This window comes from Nothobranchius furzeri, chromosome 5 (assembly GCF_043380555.1).
Source record: "Nothobranchius furzeri strain GRZ-AD chromosome 5, NfurGRZ-RIMD1, whole genome shotgun sequence".
In the NCBI taxonomy this organism is placed as follows: Eukaryota; Metazoa; Chordata; class Actinopteri; order Cyprinodontiformes; family Nothobranchiidae; genus Nothobranchius; species Nothobranchius furzeri.
In genome coordinates this window covers 75,544,532-75,563,288 of record NC_091745.1, presented here as the reverse complement: position 1 = coordinate 75,563,288, position 18,757 = coordinate 75,544,532, and the positions used below count along the sequence as shown (strand labels likewise).

At 45.1% G+C, this 18,757-nt stretch overlaps 1 protein-coding gene across 1 annotated transcript in view; it reads right to left on the bottom strand.

Moving 5' to 3' along the window:
- Positions 1 to 18,317, bottom strand: part of megf8 (multiple EGF-like-domains 8) — a 33,619-nt gene extending 15,302 nt beyond the window's left edge. The window contains exons 1-27 of the mRNA XM_070551129.1: positions 18,090 to 18,317; positions 17,281 to 17,473; positions 17,008 to 17,171; positions 16,719 to 16,928; positions 16,434 to 16,614; positions 14,026 to 14,114; positions 13,740 to 13,953; positions 13,469 to 13,652; positions 13,134 to 13,279; positions 12,946 to 13,056; positions 12,711 to 12,862; positions 10,953 to 11,054; positions 10,727 to 10,874; positions 10,215 to 10,378; positions 9,650 to 9,853; positions 6,572 to 6,769; positions 6,224 to 6,484; positions 6,024 to 6,142; positions 5,786 to 5,917; positions 5,410 to 5,523; positions 5,170 to 5,253; positions 4,682 to 4,924; positions 4,420 to 4,604; positions 4,121 to 4,334; positions 1,191 to 1,431; positions 979 to 1,111; positions 597 to 847 (exon numbers count right to left, since the gene is read on the bottom strand). Of these exons, the coding sequence (XP_070407230.1) occupies positions 597 to 847; positions 979 to 1,111; positions 1,191 to 1,431; positions 4,121 to 4,334; positions 4,420 to 4,604; positions 4,682 to 4,924; positions 5,170 to 5,253; positions 5,410 to 5,523; positions 5,786 to 5,917; positions 6,024 to 6,142; positions 6,224 to 6,484; positions 6,572 to 6,769; positions 9,650 to 9,853; positions 10,215 to 10,378; positions 10,727 to 10,874; positions 10,953 to 11,054; positions 12,711 to 12,862; positions 12,946 to 13,056; positions 13,134 to 13,279; positions 13,469 to 13,652; positions 13,740 to 13,953; positions 14,026 to 14,114; positions 16,434 to 16,614; positions 16,719 to 16,928; positions 17,008 to 17,171; positions 17,281 to 17,473; positions 18,090 to 18,113 (4,461 nt within the window). The 5' untranslated portion in view covers positions 18,114 to 18,317. The remainder of the gene's footprint in view (positions 1 to 596; positions 848 to 978; positions 1,112 to 1,190; positions 1,432 to 4,120; positions 4,335 to 4,419; positions 4,605 to 4,681; positions 4,925 to 5,169; positions 5,254 to 5,409; positions 5,524 to 5,785; positions 5,918 to 6,023; positions 6,143 to 6,223; positions 6,485 to 6,571; positions 6,770 to 9,649; positions 9,854 to 10,214; positions 10,379 to 10,726; positions 10,875 to 10,952; positions 11,055 to 12,710; positions 12,863 to 12,945; positions 13,057 to 13,133; positions 13,280 to 13,468; positions 13,653 to 13,739; positions 13,954 to 14,025; positions 14,115 to 16,433; positions 16,615 to 16,718; positions 16,929 to 17,007; positions 17,172 to 17,280; positions 17,474 to 18,089) is intronic.
- Positions 18,318 to 18,757: the final 440 nt, after the last annotated feature.

Below are 18,757 nucleotides of genomic sequence, written 5' to 3'. Positions count from 1 at the left end.
TTGATCTTTGTTAGGAGAGTCAGTACTCCGTTTACTTTTGTGGTCCCATACATTGAGATGATTTATGTTTGAATCTGCTGATAAGAGGGCACTTGAATGTCATTTTTTCTATACTCAGAAATTTGAGATATTCTCATATTTATTTTCTAAGTTGATAAATGAGTACTCAGGATTACTCATGTAACTTGTTTCCACACATACTTGAAAAGTATTTGACCGTATTACTTTCAAAGCTACTGTTAGGTAACTACAGATTTGTTATATTTTACAAGGTAAGCAAAAATAAACGTTGCCTTTTGGTCAAAAAGATTGTTTCTGTTTACAGTTTTAGAATCACTTTATTTTACATTGTAAATTAGCATTTTTGGAGCATGACCAGTTTAAAGTCAAATAAAAACGTCCCATAGCTTTAACTAACTTGTACAACAAAGTAGTTCATTCTGGAGCCGACACTCTTTGTTAATACTGATTCTGAATCGAATCGGCACGCCGAGAATCGGAATCGAATCAAATCATGAGTTGCTCTAAGATTCACATCCCTAGTATCAGTAAAGAAATGCTAGAATATTAAATTGGTTTATTGTTGTGACTCTTACCACATTACAAGCTCCTCTTCCTTCTGAAGCTCCACAGCCTTGAGGACACAAGAGCCTATCGCAGTGCGGACCCCCGTAACCCCGAGGACACTCGCAGAGCCCACTCTTGCACTGGGCTCCAGCCGGACACACGGACGATCCCTCTTCATCCTCATCGGAGTTCTGGTGACACCGTCGTACCCAGAAAGACGCGTTGAATCCTTGTGGTTTGTTTGATGAGACGTTGGCTTCGAAGTAAACTGAAATCACGCCTAGTGATCGAAGAAAAGACACGACATGGTGAAGCTGGCTCTATACTGCCAATAAAACAACATTCCTACGGTAAATTAAAGTGGATCTTGTGTTTATTTTGGATTGTGTGTTTCTGGTGTGTTCCGGTTACCTGAGCTGGCCTGAACCGTGATAGGCTGAGTCCTCGTGGTTCCACAGAACGCTCCAATAAGGTTATGGTCAGAATGCACAACTCCATTACCCAGAAATCGAGGAAGGCCATCAAACACATAAACATATGAGCTCTGCAGAGCAACGCAAACGTTATGTAATTATTTCAAGTAACACATATGCTCTATAATAAGGAGTCGTGTTTGAACTCACTTTACAGTAAGTGTGTGAGTCGGGGTGTAGAGTGAGAGCTACTGGAGGACAGAGCTGCCGAGGAGAACAAGGTTCCAGACTCTCGGTGACAGACAGAACCCACAAGCAGTGAGAAAGTCCTCCTTTCCTTTCTGTGCCGCTCCGCCATCCCAAAGACGAGGACAGGGGGATGGTTGAGGAGGAGGGGGAGGACAGCAGGACGGAGCGGCCCTGACACTGACGATAGCAGGTGCCGTTGTTCCTGTTAGTTTAGACAAAAACACTTTAAACAAAACCAACCAATCACGGCTCCGTCTTGTTTGACTTTAAAGAGGACATATCAAGGGTTTTATCTTAGGTTATATTAGTTCTATGGTTGATTAGGGCTGGGCGATACGGCCTACAATTAGTATCACGATATATTGAGGATTTCACCTCGATAACGATATGTGGACGATAACTACAGGTATGCGCAGAAACAAAAGCTGTCCACTAGATGGGGCTGTCACACGTATCGCGTTGAGTCACACTGGCCTTGTTCGAGTTGAGCGGCGCCTCGCCTGGAAAACAGACGAGAGCAGACAGAGGGAGTGGCTGAAAGCCGGCGTTTAAGTCGAACGGATTTCCCTGCATGTGTAGCTCGCGGGTGACGATGGATGAAGATATCGTGTTAAGAGTTCATACTTGTTTAATTATTTATTTTAATTCTGGTGCCTGTTAGCAGCCGAAACACATCCTCACGTGCTTGTGGATGTCATATAACGCACATGGAGACCCGTCTGTAATAATAAGTAAAGGTTATCAGCTGTAGCTTTAGTGTGCTCATAGGAAACGTGACAAAATAACACAAATCACATTTCTCTTTATGGCCTAAATAGTCATCATCAACATAACATGATTTACAGAAGACATGTGACCAACTAACATTTCATGTTCTACCACCGGATGTTCGGATCAGAATGTGAACCAATCAGATGTTAGATCAGGTGAGAGCCAGGCGTTTCCCATCATCCCCTAGGTTTTGCAGCCGGTGGAGAGGAACTGCAGCGCCTTGCTCTAAAATCTGCCGCCGCCTTCATCTCACGAGGTTATCGTTGCCTACGTATGCATGACGTCAGAGCAAGTCGGCGTCAAGTCAGACACAAATCTAACCGACATGCACTGCTCGCCGATCACTGGTGGTCGAATCTGCGCAGAACTGGCTCATCTCGAACACGGCCATTTTTATGTGACTCAAGGTGCTACAGCTTCTTAAAGGGACATGAACGTTGCTTAGGATCATGAGCAGGAGGCACATATGCAAACTGTTGTAATTCCTACACTGTTCACCTGATTTGGATGTAAATACCCTCAAATGTTTATGTTTATTATGTTTATGTTTATTCATTTCGCAGACGCTTTTATCCAAAGCGACGTACAATTTTTTAAAAGCTGACAGTCTGCAGTTAAAGCACATCTTATTCGTTTCATTTGATATCATTGTTGTGGTGTATAGAGCCAAAAATGTTAGCATTGTGTCGATGTCCCAATATTTATGGACCTGACTGTAATTATTATGCAGCATTTGGGTCATAAACTATGATTAAGTGTATTTTGCCTTTTTATACTAGGAATCAGGGGGTGTTTAACAATGTCAAGGCACCTGGCCTCATGAGGCGATGTCTTGCGAGGCCAGGCGCCTTGCTTACGAGGACGCTGTCCTTTCTTTGTCAAAGAAAACGGTTAAATGGAACAGACTTGCATCACGTGACCGCGGCTTCCACGACGGTCACCTAATGTCACGTGACACGGGAGATGATGTTATATTTTATACGTATAAGATTAAATTTAAATAAATAACGATCCTTTCTTTTACTTTTTAAATTGTGTATATGTTTATTAAATTAAACATATAAGCGAGTTACTACCTGCTAGCCACTGAAGCTGCAACTACTAAGCAACTAACCAACCAAAGATAACTTCTTTGATCTAAAAAAAAAAAAACATTTTAAATTAGCTGTCTTACATTTAAACTTGAAAATTGTCCTCGAAGTAGCTGCCGGCTTCTGATCCGCCATCCTTTTGAAAATACCGCTGTGTATTGTGGGTAATTTTTGACCAAGGCTAGGCACAAGACACCTCCCGTGTATCCTCGCTCAGCTAGCTAAACGGCTAACAAACAGTGAACAAACGCCTCGGTAGAACATGAACACTGGAACACGCCTTGGCGGTTCCTGATGACGTATCTCCTAGGCAACCGGGGCGGGGCCAAGACATCGAGGCAAGGTTCCTTGGCATTGAGAAACACCCAGGATTTGTTTTTGTGATCATCTTGTTTCATTCTTTTTCTTATTTATTTTTGTCCTGATTGTGCCCTGAGCAATAAATAAATAAATAAATTAATTAATTAATAAAAATAAACTTTAATTAAACAATTGTCTTAAATAATCAAGATCTCAATTTCGGTCAAAATAATTGTGATTATCATTTTTGCCATAATCAAAGCAGCCCAACATGTTTAGAAAGTTTTTTGCACTAAATCCCTCTCACATAGTGATTTCAGTCGTTTTACTCTTGACATTTTCAGTACCTTCCAGAACGAGCCCTTTCAGGGTTTTGTGACTTTAAGAAAACAGGCTGGAGGTGCCCATGCCCACCCATCCCTTGCTCGTGCTGCTATAAGCTGAGAAGCTCAGATGTCCAGTAGGAGCTCTGAGTGGAGCCACAGCTCCTCTAGTGAGGTGGTTCTTTTCTACTTTGCCTGTTTGTGATGTCACAAACAGGGACTTTTTGAACCAGCTTGTTTTAGGCGCATCATTTCAAAAACCAATCACTGACAAAAATTCTTTTTTACATTTAGAGAGTTTGTAGAGCAGAGACCCATGTAGCAGCACAAAAGGATGCAAAATGTGAGCTTTGCATAATACGTCCCTTTTACTACTGTTAGAGAAATGAGGTGAATCCCTCCTTACCTGGGATCTCCATAGTAACCAGGCAGACAGGACTCACAGTGAGGTCCTTGGGTGTTGTGAGTGCAGTAGCACTGGCCTGTCTGGTTGTGACAGTATCCTTGGAGAGGGTCGCCGTGTCCGTTGCACTCACAAGGCACACAGCCGCCCCCTCCAGCCAGGGCTGAGCCAAAGCTACCTGGACGGCAGTGCTCACAGTGAGGCCCAGTGGTCCAATCTAAAAGAAGAGGGGGTTCATTCATTCATTAATGTGCTGATACATTCCTCTCTGTTCTTTTACAGACCTTAAAAAGGGCTCTCACCCTGGCATTCGTCACAGATCCCGGGAGCAGTGATGCAGGTGGAGTGAAAGTTGCAGCCACAGTCTACATCACACTCAACACCACTCAGAACCAGAGTGTCTGGATCAGAGGTCCAGCCCAGCGAGCATTCACATTCAAACCGTGGGCTGCCGCTGCACTGGCCCTCTCGACACTCGTTGTAACAACTGTAGCAGGAAAGGAAGAGAAATCATTAATATTTAGAGCAGAAAGTGTCTGTGTCGATCGTCTGTGAAACTCATACGTCTTATTGCAGTGCAGCGTGCCATTGCCGGTGTATCCTCTCTCACAGTGACACTCGTAAGAGGTGGGAGTGTTGATGCAGGTGGCAAACGGGTGACAGTTGTGGAGACCTAGCCTGCATTCCTCCACATCAGGACAGGTGGAGTAGGACCAGACTGCATCCCTCTCCTCCTCCTCGTCAAAGTGCTCCAACTCCAGCTCCATCTCCAGGGGTCTAGGGGGAGCGGAGGTCTGCGGCTCGGGGCTAAAACCAAACAACAAGGAGATCTAAGGTCTGAAAAGTCAAATCTGCAACAAAAGGCTCCAGCGATGAACAGAAACAGGAAACACCACCACTTTAATGTAGTTTCTTCTTTATCCAAAACAAATTTCATTTTAACATAAAAATAAAACATAAATCAAAAATGTTACACAAATATTTTAGTAGCTCTTCTTTTATGATAAGCAGTAAAGATAACTTGCTGCAAAAAGCATTAATGGACATTTTACTTTGCAGCCCGAGCTTCAGCCACAGCCACGCTGCAGTTGTAAACAGACAGGTCGTCGACTCCCTCCCAGTCTCCCCTCAAACACCTAAAAGGAAACAAAATCACAACAAAATCCACAAATCCATCAATGAAAACAAAAAATGGAATTAACAAATCACTTTGGTGTCATTTTTTCATAGTAAAAGTCCATTTTGTCCACACAAAAATGGTCTAAATATTCATGTTTTCCAGCTCTACTTACTTCCCTATAGTGGGATTGTTGTAGTCGCCACACCAGCCACACTGAAACGTTCTCAGGCACTCGCTACATGTGTTTAAAGCTGAACACTGCTTACACTGGGGAACCGAGTGCACGCTGTTGAGGAAGAGTTCAAAAACATTCAACTCTGAGGTGACCTAAGGACAACATGCACTACTATTTCAAACCTTCACGTCTGTTGATAAAGGGACAGCTGAGAGGTTTTTGTGGAAGTCTTAGCAAACTGAGTTTATATATAAAATCATGACCAATCAGTGGGCTCTAAAGAATTTTCCCTTTTAACATAACTCTGAAAATACAAAATCCAATGAAGTGCATTAAACTCTCGAAACGAGGGAGGGCAAAGGGCACGACCTACCTGTCGTACCAGTCCCTGCACTCTCCATAGGGGTACTTTGTGAGGTAAGCAGCGAAGTAGAAGCACGCCTGAGCCGACTCACACCACGCACACTGGCTGGAGTTAGACAGACACTCGCCACACGTTTTTCTTCTGTGCAAAAACCCACAATAAAAACAGCAGTGAGTAACTGTGGACATCGTGAGAAAGATGTTGTGTGTGTGTGTGTGTGTGTGTGTGGGGGGGGGTTCCAGCTTACTGGCTGCACACTTTGGGACACCCTTTCGGTTCTCGTATGGATCCTTCTAACCTGCCCCGCCGACTGCACTGATAGTCACCTTTCTTACTGGAGTTTATCTGCCACTCGCAGTAAGGGTCCTGTAGAAGAAAAGTGTATATTAGTGTTGGTCGGGAATAGAATCAGAAACAGTAAAACCATAGTCCTCAGCTGGGTCGTACCTGCGCACAAGCAGAGCAGTCCCGGTACTCTTCACACAGGGTGCAGTGCTGAGGGGCCAACAGCAGATGGCAGTGGCCTTCGCGTTTGCCCTCCACTGTTTCTGTTTCAGGACAGTGTTCCAGGTCAGGGCTGTCTCGCAGCACACAGCGGGACAAAGATGGACACCAGCCACAGGACTGGTCAGAGAGACAGGCCAGACAGGACATGTACCCCGAGCAGGAGCCGGAGCGGAAAGGCTCCAGGAACAGGAAAGAGATCTCCTTGAGGAAAAACAAAGTCAGTTTAGTTACGCGCTGGAGATAAAATGTCTTCACTGCTTTTTGAGTCTAACTAATGTCCGTGCTTACACTGCCTCCAGGTAAAGTTCTGTTCCAGGTCAGCGCCATTTCACTGGTCTGTCCTGAGCCTGAGCTGTTAAGGTAACCCTCAGCTTGAACAAGATAATGGTTGCCCCTGGTCAGGTTGGAGAAGAGTCGACTCCCGTCTGGCCGAACCAGCAGCTTCAGCTCCTTTTCCTGCTGAGCTGCCCAGCGACCCACCACCTCCTGATCGGCCGACGGTTTTCCATTCATGAGTAGAAAATGAGTGGGAAAGTGGAAATTAAGTAAACACATCACCAAAGAACACATTTGGAATTTTCAAATCTGGCCCGGTCCGGTCTGATCTTGGTTGGGTCGGCCCGCCCCCGAAGAGCCGGGCTTTGTTCCCACCATGATGTTGGTGGTTCACACAACCTTCTCATGAACGCGGGTGTCTCTGAGCATGTGGGCGGGACAAAAGGCACACGGAGAAGTCCGTGGTGTCCTCCTCAAGTTGGTAAACAAAAGCGGCCGTGAGCCACGTTGCTTTTGGATACTCTGACATGAAGCACACAGCTTCCTACTGTCTCACTGTGCAGCGGTCTGTCCACGCGCTGCAGCAGCAGGTCCATGCTACAGCCAGAGAAGATGTTTACACCACAGCATCCAGACTGATAACGAATCACAAATGTAGGAAGCTGCAGCTGGCTGGTTCTACCGCTCATCAGAGGCCCCCTCTAGTCGGTAGGCGTGAACTTCAGCTGGCCAATCAGTCTGTAGTGGGTGTGTTGGGTCGGATGAGCTGACTACTGGGCGCAGGTCCAAAAGAAAACAGTTGGCTGAGCACGGAAAACGCACAGATTACCCAGATGTTAACTCAAATAATCTACCAGGACTAGGCCGGGCCGAGCCAGATGTGAATGCACCGTTACAAACAATTAAAGTTCACTCATTTTTCCCCCAACACACACATTGATCTCTGGTATCAATGAATGCATTACGAGTCGATCTCTGTGTGGCACAAAAGCTCTGGCGCTCCTGTTTCAGGAACTAAAGGGAGCCAGAGGATTGGGGAGCAGAACACGACAGAATCTGATGGATTCTTTCCTGATATTTGGGCATTTTGCCTCTGATTGGCTAACAGAATCGTGACTCTACCACTGACTCCGTTTGCTCTGCAACGCTGATGTTTTATCTCCACAAGTAACACAAGCCCAGAGGAGTTCTGCCATGTTGTGGAGTTGCTAATGCTAACGGTTAGCATGCTGCTCTCTTATGGACGCAGAAACAACGTTGCGAGCCAGGATGGGTGAGTCCGTGAATGCTAAGTGACAGTGTGACGCAGACCTGCGTGGCTTTTTTTGACCTGAGTGTTTCCCCATCAATTGTCTCTCAGCAGCTAAAGCGAGACGTTTTAGGGCTAGAAGACTATTTTCACATTCAGCCTGCGTGTTAAACTCAGAGTGACTGCTCACATTTAAAAATAACAAGTAACAGTTTCTCACAGAACTTGGTCTTCAAATCAGAAATATTTTTGTTCTGAGACTAACTGCATTTCTAATTATAATCCTTGTGCCTTAAACTGATTGTGTACTGCTGTCCCTGTCAGCACCCTCTTGCAAAAGAGACTCGGAATCTCCATGACTGCTTTCTGATTAACCAGATTATTAATAAAGTTTTAAACCCACACCCGTGGGAAAGACCCACACAGGTGAAAAAAGGTGAGTTATCAGTTTCTTTTAAGCAACAAATCAGCTGACGGACAACAGGACAACTGATTACACACTAATCTGAATCCGTAGCTATTTTCACTCAATAATTAATAAACAAGACCTGATACACCTGTGATGAATATTTTAAGGGGGTGAAATTGATCCGACATTAATATAAATCTGAGTCAATAATGTAAATAAATCAAATTTACCTAAAAAAAAAACAACTAACAAACACATCAATGAATGCTGGTGAAGGTTCTCTAAATGAGTTTCTAATGGCTTCGGTCTAGGTCGCACCCCCCTTCGTCTAATCAAAACAACCATTCTAACACAATAGAACCTAATGACATCATCGACTCCTCCGGGGGTAGGGAGGAGGGGTATTCATAGGTAGTTTCAACTCATTAACAACAACAAACCGTTACGTTTTTACGCCTGTCTCTCTCCTATTCCAGTCAGAATTACAAAAGCTTCTTGGATGAGAAGAGAAACATCTTCAAGGAACCAAAGAAGTCCAGCTGCCTTCATTCAAACCTCTATGGAACACGTCAGCGTGAAACGGAGCCTTTAGGGTCATGTGTGTGAAACAAAAATCACCAATGGAGATCAGCAGCAGCTCAATATCAAGCCACTAGTGTGTGACACGGACTCGTGTCTGCCTCAGTAGGAGTGTCATCAGCAGCCTGTCAACTTTAACCCCTACTTACAAATTAGGGCTGCACAATATATCGCAAATATATCGTTATCGCGATATCAGCATGCACGATACTTATGTCGCAAAGAACAGATAAATATCGCAATGAATGGTTAGCTCAAATGTTTGCTACACATGATGCATTCTGTCAATCAAATGGAAGCATGATGTTTTTTAACAAATCAAACAGCTGCCGATTAGGTGGGTTCTCATAGGTTTGATGCCCGCCCCGACACTTCATTTAGATGGTTAGCAAACACCTGAGTTAGCGTTGTTCTGCTCTTTCTGCTGATTCTGCTTTTCCCGGGATCCTCTGATTGCCTTTTCTTGTTCATTTTCTTTTTCCCTTTCCTCACATCTTTAGCTTTTCTCATTTTTATGAATTTTTTTTTGTAATTTTTTAATTTCTATGTTTTTTTATTATTTTTGTTCCTGAATTAAGTTTTTATTTATCGCGAATAATATCGTCATCGCAATAAAAATCACCGTTATCGCATATCGCAAGCTTTTCCAATATCGTGCAGCCCTATTACAAATAAGACATGCATGTGCGACAGAAGTACATCAGTCCAGCCAGGCTGCAGAAAACAGGTGGAGGATTTTTCTTCTGATACGCGTGTTTGCATAACTAACATCTGTTACGATATCCTTCGAGAGTTTTAACATATTAGATAAAAAAAACACACATTTGTCCAGTTAAGGTGAACCAATCCTCACCATTTGGGTGGAGTTGGGCCCTGATGCCATTCTAGCCTCAAAGTGGAGCCTCTGGATGCGAGCCCACATGGAGACGGTCTCTGAAGGAGGAGGTGCAGGTGGAGGCCCCCCCCACAACGGGTGGATGAAGCCCTTGAACTGTAGGGCCACATCCATTTCTGTGGTGGGACTAAGAATGATGGTGGTGCTGCGGAGGATGGACACCTGGTTGGAGAGGGGGCGGGGGTGAAGTGGACGGAGGACAGTGGAGGATGGATGGAGGTGGAAACACATCAACAGGAGCTCTACTCTCTAATTACTGCTCCACATGTCTGACTTACTACTTCAGGGGGAAATCATTTTCTAAACAAAGAAAAAAAGACAAACAAAAGAACTGAATAAAAGACAAAAAACTAGAAAAGAAGGTTAAAAAAGAAGAAATGACCAATTAAAGTGAAAATTTAAAAAATGTAGAACAGCAGTGGAGCCAAAGTTTTAAAAGAAGGAAGGAGGACTCAGTTTAAGCAGAAAGGGAAGCAGTTACAACCACAACTAACAGTGAAGAGTTGAGATTCGGACTCCGTACCTTGTCAGGCTGGGAGTCGTTGCGGGGGTGCTGGAAGGTGAGCAGGTGCAGTCCCGGGACATAGTTCTCGGTGCGACAGGAGTGGAGGGAGGTTAGGAAAAGGGTACGCTCCCCCCACCAGCCGTACGCCCCTGAGATCTGGTCCACACGGCACGCACTTCGCTCTGTGAGACCGAGAGGGAGAGGTCAGCACACAAAGTACACATCTGACCTCTTCAGAGCTTCATCATACAGCAGCGTCCTTAAGCATACTACTGATCTGTGACTGGTGTGTGGCGTGTTCACACGGAGGACAGCGACCCGACTTTACTGACCAGCGGGAAGCGTGTGATTGGACAGGCAAGCCACATTAAAATCTGAGTAGCCTGTCCGATCTCAGCCTGGCGTAAAGTGGAGTCACTGAACCCCGTCTCAGAGCCCCGCCCAACACCAGTCTAGTCCCTCCCATCTCAACTCCCAACATCCTTTTGACCCTTCTCTTCGGCCCTCCTTCCTCCCTCCTTAGGTCTCACCTGACACAGGTAGGCAGGACTCATTCTGAACACACCAGCCAAATTCACCGGGGGCTCGGGCGAGAGACTCTGGGGTGCCACTGAACACCAGGCAGGACTGACAGTCGGACAGGAAGCGAGCGAGGCCCAAGCAACCGGTGCTGCCACACTGTGAGAGAGAAACAATCACATCTAAGGTTAGACACAACAGAAACGCTGAAAGAAACAATCATTGATTAAATGTTACCGGGTCAGTGGGCTGGTACTCTCGACACCGGCCTTCACACCAGCTGCACTCTGGGTTCTTCAGGCACATGCTTTCATCGATGGCTTCAGCACAAACAGCATCCTGGGTAGACAGAAACAAAACAACCCGTTAAAGGCAAAGTTCACTCGTTTTTTTTTTTCAACACATCTGCAGTGGTTTCTAGTATAAATAAATGCCTTGTCAGTCGATCTCTGGGGAAAAAGCTCTGGCGCTCCCGTTTCAGGAACTAGAAGTTAAGCAGAGGAGAGGGGAGCTGAAGACAGCAGGTTTGGGAGTCTTATTTCCTGATATCCAGACAGCTCACCTCTGATTGGCTAACAGCAACGTGACTCTACCACTGACTCTGTTTGCTCTGCACCGTGGTTGTTTGATCTCCACAAATAACACAAGCCTGGAAGAGTTCTGCTGTGTGGTGGGGTTGCTAATGCTAACGGTTAGCTTCTACTAGCTGAGACATTCTCTGCTGTTTCTTGGACACTAATTCAACAACAGGCTTCTTCGTTGTGAGTCAAGATGGGCGAGTCCATGACTGGTAGTTTAGTGTGAGGTAGATCTGACTGGCTTTTCTAATCTGAGCGTTTCCCGTCTATTTTCTATCGGCGGCTAATGCAGGAAATAGGAGTAGTTCACCCTGCTTGTGAAACTCAAGAGTGACCGATCAAACTCTTTAACAACAAATTTAAACCATCATGTTTATTCTAAACCTGCCTTTTCAGTTTCCCCACCAGCTTTTACAACTTCACATATTCCCAAAAACAAAAGGATACTGCTTTCTTTTGATTTCTAAACGAGACCGGTGGGTCTCCAAATTCATCCTTCCATGTATGCATTTTAAAACCGATGACATCACAGCAAAGTGACAAAACTTTCCAAATATGGGGTAATTTAACCCTGTAAAGCACTTTGAGCTGGATTTTTGAATATGAAAAGTGCTATACAAATAAAGTTTGATTGATTGATTGATTGATTGATTGATTGATTGATTGACTGTGTCCATTTTCTTTTGACGGGTTGGGCCCACCCTATCCCAGGATTCATTGCGAGCTGAACAGGAGTTGTAATAGCAAAGAGTGAGAGGATTTAAGCATTAGTATATTAATATCTGCTGGTAAAATAATTATAACTCATTCACTGTCGATGACGACTTTACTGTGTGGGCGTCGGACGAGCCCCCACACCGTGAGAACAAACATCTCAGCTCTAAAGCCGATCTTCATCCGCATATGTCACACGTCACGTGATCAGGAAGATGAAAATCCACGTGCTACGAGATCGTTTTGGGCCGCTGCTGTAAAAACAGTGAGGCGCGAACCGGAAAAGCTTCTGCCGATCACAATTCGACAATGGATTATGGAAGAACGGATAACGCTCGAAATGTGCGGATTCTTCTTGATGTAAGAGGTGAATCTCTGCTTTTGGTTGTTTTGGCGCCGACATCATCCTAGCGCTCAATGTCTTAAAAAAACAGAAAAAACGCTGAAAAACGCTGGCAGTGAAGGGCTTTTCTGATCAGGACACGGCGGGCAGTGAATGAGTTAACATGGTTGTGTTATTAGGCTTTGTCCATTTGCATTGGTTTTTTTTATCTTTTTGTGAAAAGCTTCTCTTTGTCGTGGTTGCTAGGCAACAGGACAGACCCTGAAGACTTGACTATCCAAATTCCCAGCTTAACGGTCAAGGAAGGACGGGTCCTTGCAAAGATGCTACCCCTGAATCTGGACACAGCCCTAAACTCACCCTTTCACCTTTACCGCTGCTAACAAACAGCGGGACTCTATAGGCCATGAGGTCTCCACGGGCAACACCACTGTAACCACCGGCAACCAGCAACACACGTCCCTCCATCACGGCAGCCACGTGCGAGTATCGGCCCCTTACAGCCTCTCCATCTTAGAAATGAAGATATTTGCACAAGTTTTAATGACATTCACGCAACAAGAGGTCCAACAGGATACCATCTACGCGTACTCACTGGATGACCACCTCGTCCCTGACGACACCCACTGATGGCAGCCCAAGTGGTAAAAAAAGATTTCCTCGTCATAGCATTTCTCCTCTTGGTAGTGGATGTGCACATTTCCTCCTGGAAGTAAATAGATAAGCTACTGGCAACGCGGCAAATCAAACTAGTTAGCATGTGCTAACGTTCTCGACTCTCACCAAAGACCACCATGTAGTTTCCAATGACGGTAGCTGTGTGGAAAGCTCTCTCTCTGGGCCCAGCAGCTGGGAAACGAGAACGGAAAGATGTCCAGAACCGCCTGTCTACGTGGAAGACGTCGGTGTTGTTCACCCGCACGCTAAACCTTCAAAAGCAGCACAGTAGCAGTTTGTTAGGTTTACATGTAGAGGCCTTGTAGATTCACCCGTTCAGTTTTATTTTCTTGTTTTTTTATGCATTTAACATTTAACTATGTAAAGAGAAGAAATGACATCAAATATACAACAGGGTATATGATGATGATGTGTTTTAGAATAATTAAGGAGTTGTCTACCTGGCAGTGGTAGGCCTGTGGCCTCCATAGACCAACAGAGTCCTGGAGTGGTTGTGGAACACCATGGAGTGGCCAGCAGAGGCAGGAGGTTTGCCACCGGTGGGCTGAACAGTTTCCCACCGCCCAGAACCGTGCAAGCCAAACCGATATAGAGTCGAGGAAAACATATCCTCCTCAGTGCGACCTGAGAAATGATCACGGGTACTTTGTATTTTTCTAACGCTAAAAACAACGCACGGGCATGACGGTGAGAGTAAAAGATCGAGCTCACCTCCGAACACGTAGAGATAACTGTCAACCACCGCTGCAGCATGATTAGCCAGTTTAGGAGCGCCCCTGGAAGAGGAGAACCCCAGCTGCTGCCAGTCATCTTCGAGCGGTCGGTACTTCCACACATCACTGGCCAGGGAGCCGTTTGCCAGCTCTCCTCCAAAAATAACCATGTTGCCCATGTACTCCACAGCTGTGTGGGAGTGACGAGCCGCCTTATGTAGCAGAGACACAGAACATTAGTTTTATACACGCGTCTAAAAACATTATTACAGCAAACCACTTACAGGGGAATGACCATAGGAGCGGCTCGCCCATTGGTTGGATGTAAAGTTGTATTTGATCAAATCACCAAGAGCTTTGTTCAGATCAAAACCTGCACATGGAAGAGAACGTAGAAGGATACTTTAAAGTGTAGCAGTCGAACAAGAAGCAGCGCCTTAAAAATCTTCTGATAAACGGTTAAAAAAGAAATTAACGAGGACGGAAAGTGAAAAGTATTCTCTGTTTCAATGGCAGATGTTTTAATATTGCCCTGGGGTTATTACGCCTCAGAGTGGCACCTCTTTTTTGTGGGGTTCCCCAGGGGTCCGTTTTAGGTCCACTTCTTTTTAATCTATATATCTTACCTTTGGCAGCCATTTTTAGAAAACTCCGGGTAAATTTTCATCTCTACGCTGACGATTGTCAGCTTTATATGGCCCTAAAATCTGCTGACCCTGTGCAACCACTGATGGACTCCCTGAGTGAAGTCAGGTCCTGGCTCTCGGCTAATTTTCTCTATCTTAACAGCTCCAAACTGGAAGCTATTCTCTTTGCCCCCTGCTCCCCCTCTGCTGTGGAGCCATCTCTGCCCCCGTCATTGTCAGTTTTGGTGAAGCCAACAATTACAAATTTGGGGGTTACTCTGAACGCTTTTTAAAAAATGGATGCTCAGATAAATCAGGTAGTTAAGTCGGGTTTCTTTCATCTTCGCCGGCTGGCCAAACTAAAATCTGTCCTGAACAAAAAAGATCTTCAGTCAGTTGTTCATGCCTTTGTAACGTCACGTCTGGACTATGCCAACTCTCTCTTATGTGGTATTCCCTCCTCTTCAGTGGTATGCCTCCAATTGGTTCAGAATGCTGCCGCAAAGTTTCTTACGGGCATAGACCGACGGCAGCATATCGCCCGTTTTGGCAAATTTACGCTGGCTTCCAGTTCGGTTTTGCATTAAGTTCAAAATTCTTCTGTTGGTTTACAAATCTATTCATGAAATGGCCCCCTCTTATTTGGCACATCTTTTGAGTCCCTATGTTCCGGCGTGAACCCTGAGGTCCTCTGACCAGCACCTTCTGCTTGTCCCTCCTGCCCGCTATGTCGCCAGAGGCAAACGGGCTTTTTCAGTTTGTGCACTAGGGCTGTCGCGGTTGAGGAATTCCCCCTGCGGTGATTCAGGGTGGCTTAATATTGCGGTGTGCGATATTATTGCAGCCCTTTTTTATTGCAGTACTATCTAAACATAATGTTTACACATTTAAAAAAGGTTAAAAATTGCCGTGCCTTCTTTAATAACACTTTACTGAATGCAGATCAAAGGGCAGTAACAACACAGATCGCAGTAACGTTTGTTTCTCCGACAGTCGGAGTCCGACTGAACTTAAAAACAACAAAATTCAGGAGGTTAAACTTTTAAATGCAAATTTGGCTGCAGAATCTAACAAATAAGAAACAAGTCCCCATTTTGTTTAGTTGTTTAAAATCAAGCATGAAAAATTACATGTACCGGGCGCACTATCATTTCACTTTCACACACACGAATGACGGCGATTTATAGCTCGGTCACGTCCTTGTTACCTACAAGGAAAACCAGCATGTTAACCATATGTGCTTTGAGAGAGGATCTGAGAGGGGTGGCAACATTTGCAGCTACACTAAAAACCCTCTTGGATGGTGCGCTCATTGCACTAACGCACACTTGCGTGCGACTCTGGCGAGCAAAGGGAATTTCTCCCGGTTGTTGCTCCACCATGTCAGGGGTGCTTCTTTAGGGTGGATGCATTCCTCCTGCAGGTAGCGAGTGAGCTCCAGCTCGGCTCAAACTCTCTTCGGGACGGTTGCAGAAGCAGTGCTTGTCCGGGACTTCAGCAGGTCTCCGAGCATTTATTTATTTATTTTTGCCGCTGGTGGCAGCTCTATCTCGGCCAAGGACTCTGGCTGCGCAGCAGCTGACGTACTGAAAACCAAAGTGCTCCCAAAGGAGCGAAGTAACGTTTCGTTTTGATACCAGTGCAGCCATCCTTCTCAACATGCATCACTGAGTTGAACCAAGTTCAGTAATCGCGGTGGCCCATGATGCAGCGCGGTGGGTTTCTTCATATTGCGATATTTCATTTTTGCGGTTACCGCGACAGCCCTATTGTGCACTTAAACTTTGGAACCAACTCCCCCTAACGGTTCTACTTGCCTCCTCCCTTCCCACTTTTAAAGTACGTTTGAAGACTTATTTTTATTTCCTGGCCTTCCCAGCTGAGACTGTTTAACCCTTGTGCTTTCCTGTTTATTTTGTTATTACGGTTTTTATTTGTTTTATCTATTTTATGTTGCTGTATCTAGTTTGGTGACGTATTGTCGTGTACAGCACTTTGGTTGGCGTTGTCGCCGTTTAAATGTGCTTTATAAATAAAGGTTGATGATGATGATGATTTATACCTACCGCCAAACAAGTACATGGCGCCGGTTGGGTATAAGTACACGCCGGCAGAACCCGTCCTCGGAGGTGTGTTTGGGTTTCCATCACTTACACGCCACCACTGCCCCGCCCCGTTGTTGTCACGGAGACCAAGCTGGCAGCTGTGACCCAGAAAACCGGGGTTACACTGGCAGTTTTCTCCTTTCTGGAAAAAAATAAAAGTTAAAATGAGAACATGTAATGATTGTTGAATAAAACAGCTACAGCCGTCACCATGAGTGATCACAGGGTCTCCAGGTTTCTTCTGACCTTGTCACATTGGCCGTTCAAAGAACAAGCCTTGGGACATTGACGAGTTGTACAAGCTTCTCCTCCCCAACCCTGAGGACACTGGCACCTCGCTGTTGAGGAATTACAGCGACCGTGTCCGCCGCAAGCTCCGGGACAAAGTGAGAAGGTGTAGGTCGCGTTGAAGCCCAAAAGGTTGTAATTAGCGTCACTGAAGAGATGAATAAGCATCTGCAACAAGAGAGTTCAATTAGAAACGCAGTCGAGGTTGCAAATGCTAGAGAACTAGTAAAGTTTGAACTGCTGTTACTTTTCCAGACGTGGCTTCGATGGGTTCAGGCAAAGAGTTTCCACTCAGACTGGCAAGAAGAGGGCTCTGGTAGGAGTCTCCGTCATACACAAACAGGTAGTCATAGGTGCACTCCGTTTCCATGTGGGTGAAATTCAAGACGATTCGATGAGTGCTGCTGGGAGCTGAAAAATAATAACATCTAGATAAGAATCACATTTAAGACTTTCCTCCTGCTAACAAAACCTCATCTGTAAGGAGAAAAATGAGAATACAGGCCGCTGATTGATGTACCTTTGATGAGCCACTCGCAGTTCCCATTGACAGAGTAGTTTGCGGGTCCATCTGTGACATAACCTGGTGGCCCTCTCAGCACCTGCCTGTGGCCCTTGCAGTTTCCTGCCTGGCATCCAGGTGACTGGGCTGAGAGGAGAACCATCAGGATGATGGTGGAGACAGGGATGGGGGAGGCCATCACTGGCACTGCCTGGAGGATGGAGAGAAGGTGGAGTCATCAGGTTTGGTTGTCATGGAAACATGTTTACCAAAACGTTTCATTATGAACACATTTGTAGATCATTGACTACATGATCTACAATCCAATGGAAAGGCTCTCCACCAACAGCAGTTTAGAAGACCTGGTTTATGGCTCTAAAAACCAATTCTCGGTTGCGCAAGTCTCTTGTTGCTGACTGATCTCACTGCAACATTTCTATTTCCATCTGAATTATCCATCTGAATAACGAACTCCCATCAAATGATAATACTTGTTGTTGAAGGGATCAGAGGCAGCCTCTAAAAGCTCACTACTGATTCTGATGCAGCAGCTGTTAGCCATAGATGATGCACCGATGGGTACCAATGAAATATACAAACATCATGAGAGTAAAAGATGCAAAAAATAGAAACGTTAATTTAGCATTCACTAGCTGAATCTCTCACATAAGCCACGCAAGACCGCAAATTAAAACAAACAAGGGTGTGCTCCCCGCAGACTATCAAAACAAAGTTAACGGGAAAGGCTTTTGCTAACCTAGCCCGGACAGAAAACTGTTAACTGCCGAAGCCATCATGTTATTTATCAAAATGTAATTTAAACTTACCATTTCCCGTCTCTTAGGCCACATAGTGATTTACATTGTCGGTGGACCTTTGGAGGTTAGCAGCCGCAGGAAGCTGACAAATATTTAGGCGAGAGCTGAAAGCTGACAGCTAGCTAAACTAGCTAGCTGCCACTAAACGTAATGACTGCAGAGGACTGCAACAACACGACGCGCTGCTAACTGCTTGTTAGCCTAATCCAGATGCGCAGTCGTTAGAAGATGCAGCGCATCATGAGAAATCATTCCGTGGAGTTATAACAAAAGCGTTAACTCCTTTAGGATTTTAGCAGAATAAGATGTCAGAGAGCAACGTCTCATTCTTCACTATGGACATAAATGCTATTTTATGTCCATTTCAGCGGCTTTAAAGCGACTCCTGCAGCCCATTTTATGTTATTAGCTCATGCCGTTGTTTTTTGACGAAGCTGAAGTTGGTTCACAGGTCTAGACCCCTTGGACAATTCCACAAACATTTTACGCTCCCAAAGCCTCTTTAGTTTGCTATTATAAAGCTACAACATAGCCTCTTCAAACATGGACTAGATTATTCTAGATTCTGGATTAATCCAGGGTTAAAGAGTGTATGTATTGTGTTCTTTGCACAGGAATCAGTTCCAATGTGGTCTGGATGCTAAAAAATGCAGAAATCTGACTTTTTGAAGTTTCAC